General features: G+C 47.5%; 1 protein-coding gene across 4 annotated transcripts; it reads right to left on the minus strand.

The window, feature by feature from the left end:
- Positions 1–2,605: 2,605 nt before the first annotated feature.
- LOC146694860 (uncharacterized) lies at positions 2,606–9,472 on the minus strand. 4 transcript variants are annotated; one of them, XM_085476815.1, is made up of 3 exons: positions 9,279–9,472; positions 5,927–6,562; positions 2,606–5,844 (listed from the first exon to the last, which is right to left on the minus strand). In XM_085476815.1, exons 2-3 carry the CDS (start codon positions 6,502–6,504, stop codon positions 5,001–5,003), a joined length of 1,422 nt encoding a protein of 473 aa, XP_085332941.1. In that variant the 5' UTR covers positions 6,505–6,562; positions 9,279–9,472; the 3' UTR covers positions 2,606–5,000. The 4 variants fall into 4 exon arrangements, with proteins under 4 accessions (XP_085332941.1, XP_085332943.1, XP_085332942.1 ...); XM_085476817.1 differs by lacking the exon at positions 9,279–9,472 and adding an exon at positions 8,852–9,162; XM_085476816.1 differs by lacking the exon at positions 9,279–9,472 and adding an exon at positions 8,273–8,391.
- Between the last annotated feature and the right edge of the window lie 3,666 nt (positions 9,473–13,138).

Below are 13,138 nucleotides of genomic sequence, written 5' to 3' on the forward strand. Positions count from 1 at the left end.
CTACAAGGTGACCAGTTGGACCCTCACAAACCTCTCCATTGCTTATTGGACTAGAATAACACAGAGTAGCTGAAACTGGCTGCAAACCTGTTGTGCCTCCTACATGGCAGTTGTTTTGGGATCTGTGACTAATACCTTGCCTCTCTGCCAAACAAGAACATTTACGAAGTGTCATGTCTTAGTGCGGAGGTCAAACACGGTGGGGCCAACAACAGTGGTTGAATATGCATTAGACAAATATCTGAAATATGCTGTTTTGTGAAGTAATCACAAAACTCAATACAAATGGCAGTACTGCACCTCTGGACTGTGTGGTTTAATTTTCCAACCAGGCCATTTGTTTCGGGATAAGAGGGCGAGGTGTCAGAAACTGCCTCCAAAACCAGCTCGCCTGACGGTAAAGAGACGCCAAGTCACGTCTGCAGGTGATCAAACATCTGCCAGAATAAACACGACCTTCACAGACACCAGGACACTCGGACCGGCTGCTCACCTGCACATCACCTTCCTGCTTCAGCTTCTTCTTGTTGTCTGAAAGCAGTTTGAGATCATCTCCTTTGGTTTCCTCTGACACAAACATCTATTTTTTATATTTTTAAATATTTAAACATTTTTATTTTTCTATATTTTCATTTTTAAAGTGTACCTGAGCAGCTGCAGTTGCACAGTCTGACCACTGGAGAGCTCTGCTCTCTTCCTCTTGTGTTCACTGTGAGCAGCTCAAAGTCCTGCTGGATGTCTACTGCCCTGCAGTGGCCGCTTCATTTGAACATCTGGATCAGGTTTAATAAACTAAGAACTTCCAGAAATGCCAAGGAGAGCTCGGTGGGCTCTGAGCATGCTCACAGCGAGTTTTCAGTGATTCACCATGGCAACAGGTAAACACAGAGCAGAACGCCCATTTTAATCTGGAGGAACGTGACTGTGAGTCATCTCGCTCCCTCATAATGCAGAATAAACCGACCTGCAGCTGGTGGAGTCGTGACAGAGCTTAGATCACGCACGTTATTGATTTACAGTCAACTCAAACTGACCTCAGGTGCAGGTCAGAGGTCAGCCTGAACAGAACCCTGAGAAACCTGAGCGAGATGGTCTGCTGGGGGGAGGTACTCCTCGCCAATTGGAGTAGGTGTCTCCTCTGAGAGGAGCTCGAGCTGCTGAAGCCGAGGCAGGTGTGAGCACGTCTGATGTTGAAGGTGAGCTGCCCAGACCATTACGAAGGTCACCACAGGTAACAGGAAGGGTTTCTCAGCTTTGATGCTGAGGTGGAGTCTGCCGGGTTACACCCACACCTGCTTCTCTATCAGACTCAGGAGAAGTTCAGGGACAATCCGAGCGTTTCCAGCACGAAGGAGCTCCACGACACTCTGAGATCGTCACACTGACATCTGGATCCACAACCAGAAACTCCTGGATCTTTCTTTAAGAGTAGGCCGGACCCTAATTTATAGCTGGGTTCAAATATCTGTTTTATTTTAGGTCTCGTCTAAAACTGAGAAGCACATGAAGCTAGTACACATTCACTCTCAGAGACGCGAAGCACTCGCAGAAATCAAATATCAATAATAAATGCATATGATTATTTTTATAAACAGTGATGATGATGAGATACATAACCAGGTTTCTGGTGCAGCACAGCTACGTGCACACTCACTAAAGGTGGTAACTGTAAATAACCAGCCCCCCAGGTGCTCGCTGACCTTGCACATCCTTGTGAAGGACGGTATATATCTCTTATTAAGTTTTACAGACATCCCAGTTCCTGTACATGACCCCGTCACAGCCATCATCCTGCTTGTTTTATTTAAATCAGTTCACTCACTGCATATAATGTTCTCTGTCCTTCTGCACAGTCGAGGAGCGTGTCAGGACACCTTTGTAAAATAAAGGACTTTTTATATCGAGCTTGTGGTGCAGCGTATACTCAAAGCAAATACGTTTCTGTGAACGCGTCCTCCAAAAACATGAAGCAATGACGAGCTGTCCCGATGAGTCCCGCGGAGTCTGCAGAGCAGGCAGTGGGATTTCCAGGTTCCATTGTGACATTGAAGCTTTCGACTGTGTTTTGGGAAGTCAGCGCGATCAGAGCCGACTGACCCAGCTGCAAAAATTTTACCATTTCAATCTCATTGGATATTCAGTTCTGGATATTCAGTTGGTGCCAAATGCAGCGATCTGACTGGCCAGATGTTTTTGTATACTTGTTTTGGGTCTGAACAAACTGATCGAGAGCAGACAGAAATGATTAACACTGTCCTGTCACTGTGTGACGAGCGTCAGACCGAAGCAGAACCTGGGGAACGCTCACCCGACGAGCTCTGATGATGTCACCGAGCCGTTGTTCCAGGTGTTCATGAAGAAGATCCAGATCAGCAGGTGAAAGGTCAGACCTTCAGGAAGTCCTCTCCTAGTGTTGACATCAGATCAGTGATCGCCGACTGTTGCATTGGCTGCAGCTCGGGTGGTGGAGCAGGTCACCTGCTAAGTGGAAGGTTGGTGGTTTGATCCCCACCTGCACGCTGGTGTGAATGAGCGAGTGCTCAGCGCTATAGAACAGCCGGTCAGTTTACCAAAGCTTTATCCTGATGAGCCGTGGTTACCATGGTAACGGTGACAGGTGAGTTTATTTAAACACTCAGGAAGGTTCTTTCAAAGGTTTATTACAAAACGCAAGACAAACATGTCAACTGGTTTATTCTATCAGCAAACACGACACAATGAACGACCTATCAGCAGGCGGCGCTGCAAACCCAACAAACCAACACAACATGGATCTAAGAGCACCGCGGACAGAGGAAAACGGCGGCTTCAAGCCCCAAAACAAACCAGAACATGGAGGCGGACGGGGCGGGGGAGGAGCCTTGTTTTCTACAGAACGCCACCGCCGCCTGCACACACTCATAAATAGATCAGAATTAAATTAAATCCAATCGATTCAAACAGTAAAAGTCTCAAAGTGTCAATAAGCAGGAAACAGAATGTGTGTGTGTGGGGGGGGGGGGGGGGGGTCAGGCGCACTCCACAGGCTTTTATTTTGGAGAGTCCATCAGAATCCTGATGAATAAAACAAACATCTGCAGGATTTTTTTTTTTTTTAAAGCATCTTAGATCGATCAGTCCCACTGATCACCGAGTCTCAGATTCACCAGTAAGTTTGGGAAATTTTTTTTTTTTTTTTTTTACACTCAAACTCTTTTTCCTTTTGCTAATCAGACCAATCCGCCTACTTCCGATCAGACCGGATGCTCTGATCAGTCCACCTCAGATCGGACTGATCTGATCAATGAACCACATCGGTAAGACGTCAACTCAAGTCCAAAATCAGAAATACAAACCAGCCCAACCGGACGTCTCCTCCGATTGGTCACAGGGACTCTCCTCCGGCTGAGCGAACCAGATTTGACCAACAGCTTCAGACCGTCAGTGACACTAAAGCAGATGGTTGTTTCAGATACTCTGAGCAATCAAAGACTGATCGGATTGATCAGTTCGAGCGCCGACCAACAAAAACTCTCAACCTTCACATTCGTTCATTATTCTTCCATATCTGAATTTTAGTTTTTGGATTTTGCCTCTGCACACCTGAGATCAGCAGAGGTCACCTGACCATCAGCCTCAGAGTTCAGGTGACCTGCTCCGAGCACGCTCTGGCGGCCAAAACGCTTCGTGTTCAGACGTGGTTCCCATCTTCAGGCGCTCTGGGCAGAGCTGAAACCTGAGATCTGATCTTTGACGTCTGCGCAAGGTTAAGAATCGTTTCTCTGCTTCCAATCAACTGCTCTCAATCTCTGAGTTCAGGTCGAGAATGTGGACAGGTCCGTCTGAGTGTGCAGGTCTGATTTTACTTGAAGCATCTTGGAGGATTCACCATCTGCGTTTATGTGTCACCAACTTCCTGAAAACAGCTGACTGGGTGGAAGTCAGGAACAAACCAAACTGATTTGGAGACTTTTACTTTGAAAACCATTTCCTGGTGTTGATGATGAAGATGAAGCTACAGGATAGCGATGGGCAGGGCTACTTCAAATTGTTTGTGGTAAAGTTTAAATATGGGTTCTATATTACATCAAATTCACAAATAAGTAGTACAGTCTGACCTTCGACCTCTGACACCAGCAAACATGACTGACCAGTTGGGGGTTACGTGCTAAAATGAAGGAAAAAAAAAGTGTGGAAGGTGAAACGCAGCAGACCAATCAGAATGCAGCGCTAGGAAGAACCTCAGCCAATCAGGTTACTCAAAGGGGATTGGGTGGGGCTGTCTGACAGTAAGGGAACAACGATGGAGATGAACAGAGGCAGAAAATTCATCAGAGGAGACGCAGGAAGTAAGCGAGGAGTTGATTACCGATTAATCCAAGCTCCAATATTATGATCGGAAGAGAAAAATAATCATTGATTATTCAATTGGCTTAAGATCAATTTAGAAAACTTCTGATCGGACGAACCACCTTCACTGATCAATAATCTGTTTGTTGGCCGTGTGTGGAGATCAAAGGTGGTGAATACAGTCTGATGGACGACCAAAACAACCGATCGGCTCTGATTGATCAGAATGATTGATCACTAACAGTTTGGAAATTGAACCTGCAGGTATGATTATGTCAGGACTCCCATGCTGCTCTGCATGACTCTAGCCTCTCTGCTCCAGGTGGCCTATAGGAAACAGGACTGTGGAGTAGGCAGGATGAAGAGTCTGCTTGACTGCGGACAGACAGGTGCAGGGGGCGGGGCGGGGCAGGGGCAGGTGAATCTAATCCATTTGTAAGAGCGTTTAGCTAACGGTCGGTTTTGACCATATATGGATATGTGTGCCGGCGGAGGGCCTCCCACCGTGCGGTCACAAGTGGATAACCTGCTGCTATCTACACCAGAGAAGAACCAACAGTTCGTGAAACCCAGACAACCAGAATCTGTCCCAACGGGTCCAGAACTGGAGGAGAACTGGTCCAGAACGCTTCCAATCAGAACCTTCCAGAACTGGTCCCGGACCAACACCTTCACTCTGAGTCGGACTCGAGCGGCGCCGTCTCATCCAGTACGGGCCTCTTCCGGCGCTTTGCAGCGGCAGCGCGGGCACGCTGCTCTTCCTCCATGTGGGCCTTCTTGTGGCGCGAGAAGCTGGATGAGTGCATGAAGGTCTTGTTGCACGCTGCGCACGTGTACGTCTTGTTCTTGGCGGGGAGCCCAGTCTTCGGGTGCTGCTGAAGCTTCCCGCGCCCGTCGCCGTCAGTCACCCGGTGGGTCAGTTGGTGTCGTGCCAGGCTGGAGGCATGGCTGAACTGCTTCCCGCACTGGCCACAGACATGGCGCCCTCCGCCTGGGGCGTCCTCATCCTCGGAAGAGGTCTGGCCCCGCTTGGCGGCCCGTCCGGCCCGGCGGCGGCGGTTCTTCTTGCACAGTGTGTAGAAGTTGGGTTTGTCGCGGGAGCAGAGCTTGAGGCGGATCTTAAGGTCAGACGAGGTCTCGACGAGGTTCTCCTTGCCCGGCGTGTAGTTGTCCAGCAGCTCCTTCACGTGCGTCACCTGATGCTTCGACAGCTGCGTGGACGTCCGGAACGTCATGTCACACTGTGGGCAGGCGTAGAACTTATCTCCACCCTGGATGACGGCAGTCGCCACGTGCTGCTGCCGCTTGGTCTTCCGGTTCTTGGCACCGGCCTTCAGTGAGTGCCGCAGGGCTGCCACATTTGCACCAATGGCGGCGTCCTTTGGGATGCCTTTGCCCTTCTTGTGGATGAGGCGGTGGCGAGACAGGCTGGAACTGTGGTTGAACTCCTTTCCACAGATGTTGCAGGGGTGGATCCTCCGCTTCCCGTGCAGCCGCAGGTGGCTGCCCAGCATCCTGTCAGAGAACGGAAAACAGGAAGTGACATCACACAAGAGAACAGGAAAACACGTCAAGCTCGGAGAGACCGGAGACAAACCTGCTTCCTTTGAAGCTCATGCCGCAGTGGGGGCAGGTGTAGCGTGCGTCCTGGTGCGTCGGCTCCAGTGCTCGCTTGGCGAGGGGTGCGGCTCCCGAGCTCTTGCCCGTGTGCGTCTGCTGGTGGCGATACAGGCTGGAGGCGTGGCTGTAGCACTTCCCACAGTAGCTGCAGCGGAACTGCCGCTCATCGGGCTCATAGTTGTCCTGGTCCGAATCGGCCTCGCCATCCAACTGGCTGCTGCCCGCCTCCACCAGCACCTCGTGCTCCTCCACACCCTCGTCCTCCTCGTCAGAGTCCGTCTTTATTTCCACGCTCTGCTCCGTCACCTCACAAGGGTACACCTCCTCATACGGGGCAAAAAACGCCTCATCCGCCTCGATCTTCAGCTGGTCGGCGGTCAGGTCCGACGGGTCGTCCGAGTCCTTCTTCACGCAGGAAATGGTGAACTTTGAGCCAACCTCTGCCCACTTCACTACGTACTCGATGGGCTGCGTGTCCAACTCCACCGTAATGAAGTCAGCACCCAGGGCATCAGGCTCCGACACTGCCAGCTCCGCCTCCGAGTCCTCCATCATGAACAAGCGAACCCGGAGCGAAGAGGTGAAGAAGAACTTCTGAGGAGCAGCTGCAGATCTGAAAGGGGCAGGGAAAATGGATTAGTGAAGCTGCAAAGTGATTGGTTAAATAAACACCTGAGTACGACGACCTGACTATCGCCACACTTAGTTTATGAGATTAATTTGGTTTAAATGTTTTTATTATGTGTAACACATTTATTTATACATTACATCTTATGTGTAATGTATAAATAAATGTATTCATTTATCTTGTATTTATTATTTTATTTCTCTTCAAGGCCTCAAGAGGGCAGTAAAACAGCAAGGCGCCACGTTCACATCACTGAAACTAGAAAAGCGAGCTGCTGACTGGGAGACGGTGGACGTAAGGAGTGTGGACTGGAAGTCAGAAGCTGCACGCGAAGCAGGAATCTGCAAACATGGAGCTGAACGCATAAATTATCCACAAAAATAAGGCACGGTGTTAACTCTGCACATCTGTACAGGTACAGATCGGCTCTCCAACAGCATTCAATTTGAAGCTAAACCACAGCCCACCAATGAGAACTTCCACCAATCAGATCACTCAGAGAGCGGTCAGTCACATCTGACAGAAACAACAAGAAACAGGAAGAGATTCAAAGGAGTCGATTATCGATGAATGGATGCGCCAGTGATCAATAACATGGACACCAGACGATTGAGTAAAAAACCACCAAACGCGCTAAACCAAGAAACAAGTCATCTGTTCCTGTTCCCTCATCCTAAGGTCAGGTTCTCGTGTTCTTCTTCTTCAGCATAAAATCCTTTGTTAACGAGCGGCGTCACGGTGAGGTGACATTGGAAGACAAGCAGGAGTTACCCAGAGCTGCACAGATGTCATTGGACCTTAAATTAGGCAACTTTTAATTGGAATTGGAGTTTAGGATCCTAAAACCTGTACCTGCAGACCCAGGGGAGAGGTGGGGGGGGTCAACAGGTGCGCCTCAGGTGTCTGTCACCTCCGCGCACGCACGTACACAGTGTGACGTCTTTTGTTCCTAATTTGACTTTCAGTTTCAGCCTAACGACAGATAGGGTTAGCCCTTCGTGACGTTACTGTAAATAACAAATGACCTCTGAACCTGCCTCGGCATCCTAAACTCCAGCCTGGGAGTGTCAGTGGGTCACGTGGCCACTGCCGGTTTGACCTGACAACTTAAACCCGGCGGCCGTTCCGCTTTAACGCGGAATTCCGCCGCGCCGAACTCCGTTCACAATTCCGCGGTTTTAAGGTCGCGCAGCGCGCCGCGACCTGAGCAAAGGCGCCAGGCGAATTTTTCCACCGAAAACGCTTCTTCAATCAACGAAACATCGATTATACGTGGAATAAAACCGTTAACGTTTCTTTCACATTACATATGAGCAGACATATGAGCCATTTTCAGCAATCCCAGCGGTTATTTCCCAGTAGCAGCCCGCGGAGGGCGGCTGCCAGCAGGGCATCCATTATTAAAGACACCCGGTTCATCAGCACTTACAGCTTATTGTTCAGTTATCCAAATGCCGAATTTGATCAAACACCGACTAAAATGCAGAAAATTTTTTAAGTGATAAAAAAAAACATTTTCTCTACGTCGCACCTCGAGTGGTTGAAAAATCGACGGTTTTCTGAGTGGAGTTCCGGTTCGGTCAGGCTCGCTGTCACTGATGAGGAAGCAGGAGGATTTTATCCGCTGTCAAAATAAGAGAGCGGGATAAACGACACGGAGCCGCCGGTAAAAGGGACCGGAATCCGGTAACTCACCGAGCTTTGGCTACAGGAGAGCGACGTTAAACGTCGGAATCACCGGGGGAAACGGCCACAATAAACAGGAAGCAGCCTCCGAGCTCACAGAGCATTGTGGGAAAGGATTAAATGTTTGGAAGAAACGGAAGTACGGCGGATTGTCCTTCAAAATAAGAGCGTAGTGAAACAAAGCCAAATAATAAAAACACCAAAAAATCATAAAAACAATTACAAAATTAAAATAAACATAAATAACACGAATAAAATAAGGTATAATGTAATATAAGATATAAAAAATAAAATGTTAAATACAACAAAAAACAACAATTTTCAATATAAAATTCCAAGCTGAGAAGTTAATAATGGCCTGTAAGTCATGATTCTGAAAAACCTTAAAGCTACAGATAAAACATAAAGTCTAGCAATAATAGGAGTTATTAATAACACAAAATTTCATTTTTTTTAAATAGATCTCTGAACAATTTTATTTTGAAAATTCCAAACTAAACCGGCTTCACTATTGTATTTTGACATATTTTAGTCACAAACAACCTGAAAATATATGATAATGATAACAATAATAATTATTATTATTACCGTTATGTTCTGTCAGAAGCTGCTGATCAATTAGTGATCAATCACACTGATCAACCGCTGCAGCATCTGTGACCTCAGGCCTGCATTATCATCTTCAGAATTACGTTAAAATGATGACATCATCATCATAATCACCGTGAGGCAGGGGAGGATGAAGATAAGGTCCTGAGAAGGAGGAGGATGAAGGAGGGCTGAGAGCAGGAGAAGAGCCCGCGGTGCCACTCCTCTCCCCCCTCCTCCTCCTCCTCCTCCTCCCGGACCCTCGGCCTCTCACGGTCGGGGATTCGGGCCGTTTCCGGCCCGCGTGCCGCCGCCGGCCTCCCGCTGAGCCCCGGTTCATTTATGGACCGCCTGTGTGACAAACCGCGCGCGACGTGTCCGTGTTTTCCCGCCTTAGCTAGCGGTTCCGTTCGTCACAAGCACTTACGTGAGACACCGAAGCGGTGCTGCTGCTCCCGGGTCGGTTCGGCTCGGTTCGGGTGTGAGTCGCTGCCGTGACCGCGCCTCTGTCACATCCAGCTGAGAGCGGCGGCGGCGCGGCGGCGGGGCGGAGCGTGCCCGGCCGCACTCAATGAGCGGCGGCGGCGCACAGGCGGCAGAGCCACAGCACACACTACGGCCTCTGATTGGTGGAGCTCCTGCGCAGCCTCTTTCTGATTGGACCGCGGAATGAAAGTCCACAAATGTCGCGAGATGTCGTAAAGCACTGAAAAGCCCGTTTGTGACGTAAAAATTTATTTATTTATTCTGACATTTCAGTCGCTCTCTGGTGAGCTCCAATGATCAATGAGTGTGAGTGCAGCAGAAAAAAGGCCCTGCAGAACTCCGTGAGAAAATCCTCAGTTTTAGTGAATCTTCCTCGGATATCTGCTCCGCTGGACTGGAAATCAAAGCTGTACATGTGGACCATCTCTAGAGTCCCCCCCTATAATTTGGCACTTTAACCAGCTAATAATTCAGATATTGTTCATATGTATATAGTGCTGCAGAACCCCTGTGGTTTCCCCATATGTCTGCACTGATTAGCAGATGCTCTGTGTGTAACCCCTAACCCTGTCTCATTGTGTATGTGTGTGTGTAGTGACACTGAAAGGCCTTCTATTCTTCTAAACAATAAACCTGATTAATCTCGGCTTCAGATGAGCGCCCAGGAGCACCTCGGCAACAGAATAAACATAAACATAAGATTTGTCTTGTATCTTGCCCCTCACTCCCAACCCGTCGCAGCAGAACCAGGCCCAGAGTTTTCCCCCTGTTAAAAGGGAGTTTTTCTTTCCCGCTGTCGCCACAGTGCTTGCTAATAGGAGGGTTGTTTGGTTGTCGGGGTTATCTCTGTTTTCTCTGTATTATTGTAGGGGCTTTACCCTACAGTATAAAGCGCCTTAAGCCAACTGTTGTTATGATTTGGCGGTATGTAAATAAAAATGAATTCAGTTATAACTGAAGTTGAATAAAATCGGTCATATTGTGAATGAATTTTGGTGTCAGATCCAGCTCACAGGTTCTTCCAGCTGAGATAAAAACAACCAGTGAAAAGGTTTTTATTTTGTTTTATTCTGTAAATGAGTGTTAGTGAGGCAGTCCATGTTTAACACGTTTTCAATTTTAACTGTCCTAACTTTATGTCTGTGAAGGTTCTCAGTCATCCAGGTCATCGTAGTCAAAGGCGCTTGCAAAGAAAAGCGTCTGGACTTCTTTAAGTTGCTTGAAGACGTTTCACCTCTCATCCGAGAAGCTTCTTCAGTTCTAAGGTCAAATGGTGGAGAGTCCCAGATATAAACCTAGTGGGAGTGACCCCCCACAGAGGGACAAAAGGACCCCTGATGATCCTCTAATCGCCTGAGCCAAGGTGTGAAACTGGGTGTGGGTCCCAATCAGCCAGAGTTTCGGGTGTGTTCATTGTGAAACCTGGCCCCACCTTATCATGTGAATTCCTGAGGTCAGATGGCCCAGGATGTGAGTGGGCGTTAAGGTGTCTGGGAAGGATCTCAAAACTGGATTATAGATGGCAGAGAGTTGGTGTCGTAAACCCCGCCTCTGTTCAAAGATGGTCGCGCACAGTGGACATAGATGGCTTCTTTCACTCCTCTTTCAAACCATCTGTCCTCTCTGTCCAAAATGTGAACATTGGCATCCTCGAATGAGTGACCTTTGACCTTTAGATGCAGATGGACTGCTGAGTCTTGTCCTGTGGAGGTGGCTCTTCTGTGTTGTGCCATGCGCTTGTGAAGTGGCTGTTTGGTCTCTCCAATGTAGAGGTCTGAGCATTCCTCGCTGCACTGTACAGCATACACCACATTGTTAAGTTTTGTCTTTCGGGTGAACCAGTTTCTGTCTGAGCGTGTTGCTGGGTCTGAAATGCACCGGGATGTCATGCTTGGAGAAAACTCTCCTGAGTTTCTCTGATACACCGGCTACATAGGGGATGACAATGTTGTCTCTTGTCCTAACTTTAATTAAATGTCCATCCATCCATTCTCTTCCACTTGTCTTTATCAGGGTGGAGGGGGTGGAGGTGGGGCTGGAACCTATGCCAGCTACCGTAAGGCAAAACGTGAGGTACACCCTGGACAATTCACTAGCCTGACACAGGGCTAATCCATTATTATTTACACAAATAAAATAAAAAAGTAAGCACCCTAATCCAGCGGCTCTGCTGCAGGATCCAGAGTTACTCTGCAAATTTACCTCATGAGTTAAACTGCAGGTCTGAGGTCAGAGTCCCGCATGACCCTCAGGATCAGGGCGAGGGACACAGTGTGACATCACCAGAGGCAGGAATTAACAAAGCACAAATACTTCATTTCAGTAATTAAGCAGAATTTGAAGTATTTTCACGGACTTCATGTGACTGCGGTACTTCAGGATCTAACTAGCACTACAGAAGACAAGCAGAGAGTGATGTTTTAAGTGTCAGGTAATTTGAAATGCAGCGTTTCTATCAGCTCAACAAACATCACCAAACCAACTGTGTGTGCAGTTTGTCTCACAGTGTGCTGCAGCTGTAGGTCCAGCTGCTGTATTTGACAGGGAGAGAAAAGACACAGAGCTACGTTCACTCAGAGATGGAGACAGATAAGAAAGGAGGACAGGAGAGGAGAAAGAGAGCTTAGAGTTAAAGGAAGGATGCTCATTTAAAGCTTGCGTGGAAGTCCTCATGGTTTTAAATCTGTAGCGTCACATTATGTTTGTTCATAAAGCTGCTGCTAATCAAACTGAGGCAGACTGTGTTATTTAAAGGCTGCAGGTTAGTGCAGGGTAAACAGGTGAGTTTGCTGCACTGTGATGGGTTTAAAGTAAAGAACAGTGCGTGATGGTGCACAGTGGCTGTGGGTTCATGGTCACAGCTAGCTTACATCAAGTGTAGCAGAGACTCACTGACTGAATTCCACCTTCATACCAACGGTACACGGTCTAGTATAAAGACAGTGTAAAGTTGTGTAAATCCACAAAGAGCAGCAGGTCAGCTGATCACAGCCTGTGCTGGGTCTCACATTAGAAGTTATCGTGATTTACTTTGCTCACACTGAGCCATTTAGGCTGAAATAAAGTATTGCCATAGATTGATATTACTTTATTATAGTAAAGTAGCACAAGGTTTAGCTAGTTTTGCTCAAAAATAGCTATTAGAAACATGCTTCAGGGATCTCACTCTGACTCTGAGGACATTTCAGAGCTGGTACTTTTTAACTTTTACTTGACTAAAGAAGTTGAATGAGTACTTCAGGTTTTACCAGAGTATCTTTAAAATTAGTATTGGTGTAACTGGGTCATAAATTACATATTGTTATAATTACACAAATTTTATTTGCCAGTTTATATCTGACTTTTAGGACCTTCAAGCCTGTAGTTATGTTCATTATCAGTTGGAGCCCCTCCTCATCCTTCTTCTTCTTCTTTGGTGCAACCCTATAAATACAGTGTACCCCTTTGGCCTATCTGCAATTCCCCCATCGGAGAGGTTGATGTCATTTCTTTCCCAACACTGTACAACACACATGTAATGTATATTTAGCCACACTGATGTTTCTGTTTTTAGTTCAGATATTGTCATCATTGTGGATGTTTTTGCTAGATGCTGTAAATGTGTAGTACATGTGTGCCACATATGTGTTATAGGCAGGAACACAACGGTTACATCAGTACTTCTGCTTAAGTACAGAGTCTGCTGTGACGTAAGACTCCAGGAAGTGAACACCTGCAGGGAGAAGGATGTTTGTATTGTGTTCTCTGAGCTCACGTGCTTTCTTCTGTTATTGGGCTGCACTTCCATTCTTCATACCTCAA

The sequence above is a fragment of the Copadichromis virginalis genome, linkage group LG13 (genome assembly GCF_057382275.1).
Source record: "Copadichromis virginalis isolate Kocher_CV1m ecotype Utaka linkage group LG13, C_Virginalis_male_GT1.1, whole genome shotgun sequence".
Classification (NCBI taxonomy): Eukaryota; Metazoa; Chordata; class Actinopteri; order Cichliformes; family Cichlidae; genus Copadichromis; species Copadichromis virginalis.

What these genes read in the sequence shown, in the direction of transcription:
- LOC146694860 (XM_085476815.1), bottom strand. Translation starts at nt 6,504, where the DNA reads ATGATGGAGGACTCGGAGGCGGAGCTGGCAGTGTCGGAGCCTGATGCC. An exon ending in ATGAGCTTCAAAGGAAGCAG is followed by an intron (nt 5,845 to 5,926) that starts GTTTGTCTCCGG and finishes GTTCTCTGACAG; the next exon opens with GATGCTGGGCAGCCACCTGC.